Source organism: Argentina silus (genome assembly GCF_951799395.1).
Source record: "Argentina silus genome assembly, chromosome: 16".
In the NCBI taxonomy this organism is placed as follows: Eukaryota; Metazoa; Chordata; class Actinopteri; order Argentiniformes; family Argentinidae; genus Argentina; species Argentina silus.
In genome coordinates this window covers 12,063,104-12,074,370 of record NC_139670.1, presented here as the reverse complement: position 1 = coordinate 12,074,370, position 11,267 = coordinate 12,063,104, and the positions used below count along the sequence as shown (strand labels likewise).

The 11,267-nt window shown below is 40.9% G+C and overlaps 2 protein-coding genes across 4 annotated transcripts in view; one reads left to right on the top strand and one right to left on the bottom strand.

The window, feature by feature from the left end:
* Nucleotides 1-242: 242 nt before the first annotated feature.
* On the bottom strand, nt 243-9,743 carry zdhhc6 (zDHHC palmitoyltransferase 6). Of its 2 annotated transcripts, none has more exons than XM_083687935.1 (11): nt 9,709-9,743; nt 8,430-8,995; nt 8,051-8,142; nt 7,176-7,335; nt 6,480-6,638; nt 5,900-5,953; nt 3,145-3,312; nt 2,266-2,307; nt 1,609-1,757; nt 1,259-1,305; nt 243-983 (listed from the first exon to the last, which is right to left on the bottom strand). In XM_083687935.1, exons 2-11 carry the CDS (start codon nt 8,694-8,696, stop codon nt 880-882), a joined length of 1,242 nt encoding a protein of 413 aa, XP_083544061.1. In that variant the 5' UTR covers nt 8,697-8,995; nt 9,709-9,743; the 3' UTR covers nt 243-879. The 2 variants fall into 2 exon arrangements, with proteins under 2 accessions (XP_083544061.1, XP_083544062.1); XM_083687936.1 differs by having other exon boundaries at nt 1,609-1,754.
* A 192-nt stretch (nt 9,744-9,935) lies between these two features.
* Nucleotides 9,936-11,267, top strand: part of vti1a (vesicle transport through interaction with t-SNAREs 1A) — a 123,585-nt gene continuing 122,253 nt past the window's right edge. Inside the window, exon 1 of one of the 2 annotated variants that reach the window (XM_083687263.1) lies at nt 9,936-10,208. In XM_083687263.1, coding sequence (XP_083543389.1) covers nt 10,115-10,208 — 94 coding nt within the window. In that variant the 5' untranslated portion in view covers nt 9,936-10,114. The remainder of the gene's footprint in view (nt 10,209-11,267) is intronic. The other variant, XM_083687262.1, reaches the window with a different exon arrangement.

Here is an 11,267-nt window from a genome sequence, read left to right as displayed (position 1 = left end):
GGGTTTGATACCCGCTGGGATCATATATACTGAAATGTATGCACTCACTGCAAAGTGTCAGCTAAATGGCATATATTATATTAATGGCTTTTAATGTCCAGAGTGATTCATGTCAAGGAGAAAGATAATTGAGTTTAATTAATGCTGGGTTGCTACACTGAACGCCACAGATTCTAAAAATAAATGCTATTAGATGACATGAAGCATTTGTGAATAATAAAAATTAAACCGAAACAATGTCATCATGGGAGGAATCGTTTAATTGTCTTTTAAATTCATACTTTGAGGGTGACAGTCTGTTTTACAAAAATAAAAAATAAAAAATAAAAATAAAAGTGTATTTTCTTCCTGCTGTACAAGAATACAGAGAAATTGCATGACGAAGCCCTGGGTTAAGCTGGGCAAAGGCATTGCATAATCGGCAAAGGACATCAACAAAAGTTAAAACAACAGATTCAAGTAAAAGTCATCTCCGAAAGCAATTAAGTCACAAGACTCGCAACATAGCCTTGTGTTCCTCCTATCTCTTAAGACTTTCTCTATGTCAGAGATACCAAACAAAACTCCCGTAGGGCCGCATTGTCTGCTGATACACTGTAGATTCTTCCCTTGAAATTACTGTCTAGTTTAGTTCAAAAGCTTTATTATCAATTTTTGGGGTAAAAATGTACTTTTTCCAGATAGAAAACCAGTGTGTGGACTAACCCTAATCCTAGCCAATCAGGGCCCAATCCCAACCGGAGAGCTGAGTGTGAAACTTCGGCAGTGAAGTTGCATGATCAATTCCGAGCAAGGGACAGACAAAACCCAGCAGGCACTACATTCGCTGCCACCCTGCCACCCACCCCAGGTACTGAGTTTTCTATAAATGTAAATATATTAATTAACTTTCTTCTCTTCACTGGTGATTTCACTGGCTGCTGTGTCATAATGGCACTTCTCCACACATCGGCGTGGGAACCATCCCCTTGTACGGACTCCAGCTGAAGGAAAAACCGAAGAGAAGACATTAGCCATCTGGCAGTGCTTGCGTCAAAAAGACATTTTTGCAGGAAAGGGTCTGAGTCACTAAGTGTCATTTACTTTTCCATTTATTTTAATAAATATGAAATGACAGACAAATCATTTCTTGTGTAAATAAAGAGAATTTTAAGTCTCATTCAATTAATTTCCAGTTCTCAATCTCTTTACCAAAACAGTTGGAAAATGTGCACAGGCAAATAAGATTTGGCAAACCTGGCCTTAAGCCATTCTGTACCTGTTGTCTGCTCCTCATCCAGAACTTTATCTCCATACATCCACCATCTATAGAAAAGAAATGCACACAACAATGAATGGATGAATGGAACCATACTACGAAAAAAAACAATTACAATTTCCAGTCGGCCCATTCTGTTATTTATGGATGAATCCTGAGTACCATAAGCGGCCGAATACCACTCCACGTTCTGCATTACGGGGCAACATTGGCTTAAAAAATTCAAGGTATTAATGAGTATGACTGTAGATGCATCCCAGACAGTTTCTAGTGGTTGTATTCCAGACTGTTCCTAGAATCCAAAGACCCCCCTCCTCAAGCTGGCAAATCAGTCCTCCAGAGTGACTCACTTGGTCCCCCGGGTGGCGAGGATGGTCTCCCCCTTGCTGAGTCTGATCCTTGGCTCCTCGGTGCAGGGGGTCCTGAAGAAGGTGTTGAGGCCCTTGCTCATCGGGCAGCAGGCCCCATTGTAGTCCTCCACCACCCTGTACTGGATCTGCTGGCCAAGGCAGAGTAGAACCATGTTATTATACAGACCTTACAGCAACCTGGACCAGGATTGGGGTCAGTCAATTTCAATTCAGTCAATTCAGAGAAGTAAATTCAAATTAGAATTCAATGATTGCAAATAAGTATTTATGTTCAATGATTTCTCAATAATCTGAAAAGGAGAAGCTTTTTACATCAAGTTTTCTCATTTTTTAATAAAGAATTCAAATAACTTTAATTGCCTGAATTGAAATTGAACTGACCCCAGATTTAGACCCCTACTTATCCTTATCAAAAACATATAAAGTATATAGAAATATTTTAATAAATTACCATGGGCCCTGATCATTAATAGAAATACATATATTAGCCTAAAATAGCATATTTATTGAACTGCATGATGCTGCAGACATTTTGCAAACATTTTTACATCAACTACATTTATGAGTTGTCTGCATTATGAGTTGTGGATGAATACCACCCTCTGCTGTTAGAACACAGAAATGGCAGCTACTTACACTTCTCACTCGCTTGTCAGCTTTTTGCTTCAGCTGCTCGATCTAGCAAGGAAACAACACAAGTTAATAGTAGGAAAAGGTGTTGAAGTAGTCAATTGTGCCCAATAGTGCAGTAAATGTGTTGACACTGTCTCTTGTAGCTATTTGGTTGTTGCATGTGAAGGGGAGACATCAATTCTGCCCCCTTCTTGAGGTTCCTTCCCCTGATGGGCCAAATCACTGTGATCTCTCTGTAATGTTTTACAAACCTAAGGCCTTGGGAATGTGTTCATTCTGTGGTGTCATATGAATAGAACTGATAGGATGAGATTGCATTGGCTCTCCTTGCAAACAGCTCTTAATTTAAATACTATGGTTGGAAGTTAGGTATAAGAACAGAATGTAGGACAGATTCTTTCTCTTTGCGTTCTGGTCAGCTGTTGTTTTGTGAGTACAGTAACAGATCATGTGGGCAGTCTTTGTTTCTCTCTCTCTTTCTATCATTTACAATGAGGGTAGAATGTAACATTTCTCATATGTTTCTCTTATGTATTTATTTACCTTGTAATAATTGTATACGTTTACAGTATTATTAAAGCCTCAGTTGATTCATTCTAATGTAACCTAATCAACACAAACTCAACAATTATTCACACAGTGTTAATCAAATTACTTGGAGTCAGGTTATTAATATTAAGATATGCTTTGCTATTAACAGTACATAGCCAAATTTCCTTTCCAACCATTGGTATTGTAACCGCCAACCTATAAGGCCCTACACTGTATGAATGAATGAATAAATAAGTAAATATGTTTACATATATGTTTGTGTGTTTACTGTAAGCTGCTTTGTATAAAATAACTTCCCAATTAAGTACATATATATTAGGTCACACATACGGTTAAGGTATGTTGGTGACACATCTGGTGGACAGGCCAATCCATTCCGTCACCCTCAGGCGTTCCTGACCAGGTGAACACCTGCTTGAAGTTCTCCCAGCGGGTGCCCAGGTCGTAGGGGAAGATGAACTCTTCCCCTGTTTGGTAGTACTGTATTCTGTCTTTGGCCTGGAGGTGAGAGGATGTAAGAGGAGGTGAGAGGGGGTGAGAGAGAGAGAGAACCTGGTTAGTTCGTGGTCTATGTTTTTTGTGGTTTACCATCATAGTGTCACATACTGTCACATAGCTACTAAGCCCTTGACTGGAATCATAGCCAAGTACAATCATAACTACGTACAATCTATTGGATTAGCGGGGAGATACATTGGATTACCATCACTTTTGGACAACAGCAGCATGTCTGTTTACAAACACACTGAGGGCCCCAATTTGCTTCAGTAACATAGTGCCAAAAAGTGAGCAAAGTCAGCCATGATAACAATTAGCAATTTTGGGGCATGCAATTTAATTTCACACTCTTTACTTGAGTGATTACCATTTTCTCAAAAACATTGTTAAAAGATAAGGTGCAATAAAATCGTGCTGTAGTATTTTTGCAGTTCATCACTGTTTTGGTGAAGCAAACTGGAGGAATGGTTGTAAGGTTGTGACTTACAAACACTGACAGGTGAGTTAGCAAGCTAGTCTTGCTTTCCAGGCTCTGAGCTGGCCAGACCCCATTCGAGGAGGTACTTATCAGTTAGTTTATCTCTTCTGACAATTCAGGAGGTTGTGGAGGTGGGGCTTCAAGTGGAAACAGGGTTGAAAAGTTATTAGGACATCATATATCCATTGGTTCAGGTATAGTTTCATCCTCTTGGTTTGCTATCACTAACCAACTGCTACAATGTTTTACTGAGATATAGTTAAGTCCATATATATTTGGACTCTAACACAATTTTTGGTATTTTAGCTGTTCACCAAAACATATTCAAGTTACAGTTATATAAAGGGCTTAAAATGCAGACTCTCAGCTTTAATTTGAGGGTATTCACATCCAAATTGGAGGAAGGGTTTATGAATTACAGCGCTTTTATATGTAGCCCCCCCTTTTTCAAGGGACCAAAAGAATTGGACAATTGACTCAAAAGCTGTTTCATGGACATGTGTGGGCTATTCCTTCGTTATTTCTTTATCAATTAAGCAGGTAAAAGGTCTGAGTTGATTCCAAGTGTGGCATTTGCATTTGGAAGCTGTTGCTGTGAACGCACAACATGCGGTCAAAGGAGTTCTCAGTGCAAGTGAAACGGACCATCCTTAGGCTGCAAAAACAAAAAAATCCATCAGAGACATAGCGGCAACATTAGGAGTGGCCAAATCAACAGTTTGGTACATTCTGAGAAAAAAAGAACGCACTGGTGAACTTGGCAACACAAAAAGGCCTGAACGTCCATGGAAGACAACAGTGGTGGATGATTGCAGGATCCTTCACATGGTAAAGGAAAACCCCTTCACAACATCCAGCCAAGTGAAGAACACTCTCCAGTAGGTAGGCATATCATTATCCAAGTCTACCATAAAGAGAAGACTTCACGAGAGCAAATACAGAGGGTTCACCACAAGGTGCAAACCATTCATAAGCTTCAAGAATAGAAAGGCCAGATTAGATTAGCCAAAAAACACCTAAAAAAGCCATCCCAGTTCTGGAACAGCATTCTTTGGACAGATGAAACTAAGATCAACCTGTACCAGAATGAAGGGGAAAAAAAGTATGGAGAAGGCTTGGAACTGCTAATGATCCGAAGCATACCACATCATGTATAAAACACAGTGGAGGCAGTGTGATGGCATGGGCATGCATGGCTTCCAATGGCACTGGGTCACTAGTGTTCATTGATGATGTGACAGAAGACAGAAGCAGCCGGATGAATTCTGAAGTGTTTAGGGATATACTCTCTGCTCAGATTCAACCAAATTCAGCAAAGTTGATTGGACGGCGCTTCACAGTACAGATGGACAATGACCCAAAACATACTGCGAAAGCAACCCAGGAGTTTTTTAAGGCAAAGAAGTGGACGAAGTGGCGAAGAAATGGCCGAGTCAATCACCTGATCTCAACCCGATCACGCATGCATTTCACTTGCTGAAGACAAAACTAAAGGCAGAAATACCCACAAACAAACAACAACTGAAGACAGCTGCAGTAAAGGCCTGGCAAAGCATCACAAAGGAGGAAACCCAGCATTTGGTGATGTCCATGGGTTCCAGACTTCAGGCAGTCATTGCCAGCAAAGGATTCTCGACAAAGTATTAAAAATGAACATTTTATTTATGATTATGTTAATTTGTCCAATTACATTTGAGCCCCTGAAAATAGGGGACTGTGTATAAAAATGGTTGCAATTTCTAAACGTTTCATACGATATTTTTGTTCCACCCCTTGAATTAAAGCTGAAAGTCTGCACTTCAATTGCATCCCGATTGTTTCATTTCAAATCCTTTGTGGTGGCGTACAGAGCCAAAATTATGAACATTGTGTCACTGTCCAAATATTTCTGGAACAAACTGTATGTAAACCAAAGGCACATTGAAGAAGCGGCATTTAGGGAAGGAATGAAGAGAACAAATATGGAGAAGCGACAGGAATCTGTCAGAAGGAAGCTCTAGGTTTTCCAGTCATTTCAGGAGACCTAGTCTTGTGAGAAAACATCTGGCCTCGCCAGGCTAATAAAACCAAACCCATAGCGATCCCTCACCCACCCAAGAAAGCGCTCACCTTTTCCTCAATCCAGGACTCGATCGAGGTCTTGTTTCGAAGGATCACTTTCATCTAGGAGGGAGGAAAAAAAAAGAGTTTGCCGGGAATCCTTCGATAGAAAAACATGGGCAAACATGACAGTGGTTCATCTATCAGGACAACTACAGTGTAATAACAAACTATCATGTCTTGATATAGCCTACAGAGTAGCCAACACATAACTTTATATTGAAAGTAATTGAATGAATAAATGTAGTATTCATGCAACTCCCTTGATTTATAATTGGTTTTGCAAGAGATGGGGAAGATGGCGCCAGTCCCATGAGGGGATTACATTTCTGACCAATTACCACATAGTAGTAGATAAACGTCACTGACAGCTCACGTCTTCTCACGCTGTTTTCCCAAGCAATGCATGTGTAAGGCTAGACAGAGGCTAGACAGAGGCTAGCGAGGCGAGGACAGAGCCAAATGAGGTATTTTAAGCCATTACATCAGCTTTTTACAACCAAAGCACAAAATGTTTCTACACACAGCTTATTATGCCAATATGCTGGCTCTGCGGCATGGCATCCTTTGAAAGAGGCTTTGGGTATACCTGTATGAAGAACAGCATGCCAACTGCAATGGTTGTTCCCAGCGCCAACCCTAAGGCAAAGAGAGTGGCGGCGAAGGCGGGTACGCTGAATGGCATAAGGGGCTGGAAACGTCTGACGGCGCTCATGTCAATCCTCACAGTGCTCCAGCCGAAGGATATCTGTAGGGAGGTTGTAGAACGAGACTCAGCATCACGTGCAGAAGAAGGCAAAACTTTTAATGCTGTTATTCAAAGACAGAATCTTTAAGATAGGGCCACCAACCAAATATTGGGGAATATAAGTGACATTTGGGAATGATTTAAGATAACTTTAGTACACCCAATGACTCCATTCCATTATGATTATTAGTGTGTCTGTTTTAAGGTTGAAAAATTGCTCATGTGCACCACACAACATGTTTGAAGGTATTACTCGTGCACTATCTTTGCACGCCTCAAACGTTAGTGCTACACGTCTACATTGTAAAACCTAATAGGAGTCTAAAACCTCTAGTAGAGCAGAGGAGGCACTGTACCTTAGGAGAAGCTGTTTGTGAGCTACCGGAAAGGCATTATTGACAATGACTTCTTTGAGCCCAATTAAAACACAATGTACATGAAAGTACAGTGCCCTCCATAAATATTGGAAAGAGGAAGCAAGATTATTATATTTTTTTTCTCAGCTAGAATCTGTGCGTTTATTTTAATGTGACTGACCCTCTCATAGAGCTGAGTGTACATGGTCATGATGAAGATGAAGGCTGCATGGCTGCAGCCCAGTGGTGCCAGCAACAGGAAGCTGGTAAAGTAGGCATGGTTCTGGTGTCCGCAACAGTTGTTGATCCACGGGCAGTGGTGGTCCATCTTCATCACACACCTGGTAGAGAAAGACGAAGAGGAGGAGCTTATTCCAATAGTTGAGAGGAAGCCATATTGTTTGTTTTTGTGGTGTTGGGGATTATATATCTCAAAATATGTCATTAGCCTCGTTTCCAGATTTGTATGTGTTTTAGCCAACATGAGAACTATAATCAGAGGACTTGGCTGCAGCACACATGCAGATGTCAAGTCAACCATTTGTAAGACAATTGAGTGGCTCAATCTTTCAGAGCATGGGTAGATAGAAATACGCTGTGAAAAAGAGCACCTGTAGGATTCTCTTATCTTGTGGAGTAGAAAAACCGTTCCCATTCTAGAAAAACTCTCCAAAATCATGAACATTTCATCCTGTTGAGCACAGCTCTTATTTGAGTGGCTTAGTGCTCTTAAGAGCTACTTAGCGCTAAAGAGCTAATGGATGGGTGAATAGCCTTAAACATACTCGAGTACATCTTAAAAACGGTTTAACCATTTGTTTGTTTGTTTTCATCAACTCTAATTGGCCATTTGGCACAAAATGTGTAGCGCCCATCAGGGTGCAGAGCCCTAGATGGACATCCTATCCAGGCTCTGCCTGGTTGATGCACGACACAAACGTTTTTCACAAGAATGCTCATCATCCAACATCAGCCATTAAAAGGATTCACAACAGAACAGAGGACACTCATACTGACAAGCCAAGGGCCAGTGTGGCCAACAATGAGGGTTTCTACCTGTTACACTTGCGGCAATGGTGGGATCTTGGGGCCTTGTAGCCTTGGCACACTCTGCAGAACTGTAAATACTTGGTGTCTTCTTGATTCTCCTGTTAGAGGAGAAAGAATGTCAGAAGCCTAAACCTGTTACACTTCAGACATTAAAGAGAAGGAATCTAAAGATGGAAGGTCCTGGATAGCGATGAGGTTTGCAGGCTTTTGTTCTGGCACAGCACAAACACAGCTTATTTAGCTAATCAAGGTTTCAGTTGATGAGTTGAATCAGGCACGTTACTGTTGGTCTAGAACATAAGCCTGCACACCCTGGCCTGCTGTAGCTGCTGTCAGGACAGGGTGACCAACTGCTTGACACAATATCCCAGTTAGAGGTCCTTACTGGTTTCCATCCGAGGGGGATGTACCCGGGGCCCACGAACATTGCGTTGAAGTAGTTGTAGAGGATGAGGACGGTCCAGTTGAGCAGCATGATGAAGTTGACACTGCCTCCAGTGGTGTCCAATGGCCAGTACCAGATAATGGAGTCTAATATAGCCATGGAGGAGCACACAGCAATGACAGTCAAGGCTATGACTGGGCCCCAGTGACACAACCTCCGTACCTCATGGAGGTTCTCAAATGTCACAATGGCTGACAGGAAATTCATCTTATTTTTTGGTTGCCTCTTATTTTAATGTTCTGTTGAGGGTTGTGATGAAGGTGTCTGTGAGTTCCTCGAGTGCAAACAGCACAGAGGTTAAACGCACTGCTTCTCACTACTATCTAGCGCAGTAAACGGACGCGACAGGCATTTTTCCTTTAGTCTTTTTAACACCCAGGAACCAGCTGGGTTGCAAGTCACAGGGGCTTTCTGTGTCCCAGAGTTCCTTCCACTGGCGAGGAGCGGCATCCTTTCTTGTGGCTCTTATGAGTGCACTATCCCTCTGAGAGACACAAGTTCTCCATCTTAGAGAGAGAGAGAGAGAAAACATGAGTTTGAATGACAACAGTGGTGGTAAATAAACATTCTGTTATAACCAAAGTTATTTGATGAAACAACTCAGCAACGCCAATGTACTTGTCAACACGGTTTTGAAAGTTACCGTTAGGTCTTCATGCACCTGCAGTGCTATAAACTTAGACACCTAACACATTTAATGTTGTTCAATGTACTAAGTCATTTGTAACTGATGTAATTGATGGTAGCTAGTATAGATAATTAGCTAGCTAATAAGAATTGGCCAGTCAGAAAATGTGCGCATCCCTGCCCTGGCCATTCAGAACAGCTGTTCAGTGAGAGAAGAACAAATTAGCCAGTGGCTAGGTAGCTATTCGTTTGGCAAGCAGATATGAGCCCCATCTATATGAAAATCTCGAAGCAAAATCAAACGCAAGAAATGTTGACATTTAATTAATAATAATGCTAACAAGTTGTCTTATTTGATTGTTTTTTTCACCAATCCGCCAGACCTGATGCCGAACCCGCGCCAGTCTGAGACAGTCAATCTCGACGTGACATGATGATCGAGCTAGCAAGCTAGTTAATATTAGCTGAGATGGCACACAGTGTTGAAAAATGAAGAACACTTGATCTAATATACAGTCATAATACTATCAAAAAAAGCAAACGGTCCGTTTTTATGAATGAAGTGGAAAAACTGTCTCTTTAAATTACTTACCTCGCTACTTCCTTGATTTTTTGTTACGTTTCTTCTCTGTAGACACTTCCTGAATGTGTAACAGCATCACTTAACCTCCCAATGCGAAACTACAGAAAAGTATGTGGGGATTCTCCAGTTCTTCATAGCTGTCTAGTCTAGCCACCACCGTGAAGCATCATGCAGGTTTAATGCCTGTTGTCAATTGTGAACACAAATATCCAATCGGTTTTAGATTTAAACAAATAAATTAGTTTCACATATCCCAGTGGGGCAGAAAAGAAGAAAGTTAACATTTTCTTATCGAGTAAAATTTCCTGTAGCACAACAAGGAAGTGACGGATGGCATTCGCATTCGAGCTCTGTTTTCATTATCCTTAGCTGTCTGTCAGCCAGAAAGCCACCTGTTTTAAACTCAAACTGCAAAATGTCTTCAGATTTTGAAGCCTACGAGCAGGACTTTGGAACCCTTACAGCAGAAATAACCAACAAAATTGGAAGAATTCCTAAATTAGGAGGAGGTAAGCTTTGTCAAACTCCTTTTTGACAGCTAGCTAGCCAGTTAGCTTGCTAGCTAATCATGTCAACAAATGAATAATTCAGTTAGCTAGCTAGTAGATAAGCTACAATACATCTACCACATGACAAGTGTATATGAAATGTCATCATCAGCATCCCCTGAAAAATAAAGCAGTGAATAGTAACTCCAGGCAGCGAAAATTCCTATATTGCTAAAATCCACATATTATTGCGAAATCATATATTTGGGCTCATATACTGTAGTCATGAATATCAGCTCCCTCTAAAGGGAATGCCTGCTTTGGCTACAGAGACGTGACGTTGACTGTCCAACGTAGTGGAGGAGTACTCCCTGGGGTAGGGGTTAGCCGACTGATCTGTGTTAAAGCTGCTATCCGTGAGCCCTGTCTGCAGAGTCACAAACAAAATGTAAACAATGGCCAAATACATTTCAAAATGCCAATAGCATTCCATTTCTATCAAAAATATAAACAATGTACAGTATAATAAGCTGTATTGTTTTGGTTATTATGAGGTAGAACATTTGAGGTTCTACTCAAGCAGGTATTTAGCAGTCATATAAGCCTAATCATAATCATAATCATAATCTAACTGCAACCCGACTGCTTCCCGTTCAGGTTGTACACAAATACATAGACGAAAACAGAAAAACACGCTGCACTCTCATTCAATAAACATCTGCTTCAAGGTTCCTATGTGTTTGTTGTGTTGTTATTTATTGCGGGTAGGTGAAATTAAGTAAAAACAGAATGAGATGTTTTTTTCACCAGAAGAGATGATTTATCTATTTTTCCCTGTGATGGGGGTGTATTCTGGACTTCGACATCACAGGTTGTTAGAAGAATGACACAGTTTTGCTCAAGTAAATGCACTTGCATGATCCGGCACCCGGAATACACCAGTGCCACAGGAAAAAAAAAAAAACTTTCCAGCGGCCATGTGTTTTTTCTGTTTTCGTCTATGTATTTGTGTGCATCAGTAATCATAATCAAGGTTGGTTTGGTTGGCAAGAACTGTGAAATGGTAGCACCCCTTCTATA

Coding starts and splice junctions, on each gene's coding strand:
- zdhhc6 (XM_083687935.1), bottom strand. CDS start 8,696: ATGAATTTCCTGTCAGCCATTGTGACATTTGAGAACCTCCATGAGGTA. Junction 6,639..7,175: donor ACACTCAGCTCTATGAGAGG/GTCAGTCACATT, acceptor ACCTCCCTACAG/ATATCCTTCGGCTGGAGCAC. Junction 984..1,258: donor GGATGAGGAGCAGACAACAG/GTACAGAATGGC, acceptor TTTTTCCTTCAG/CTGGAGTCCGTACAAGGGGA.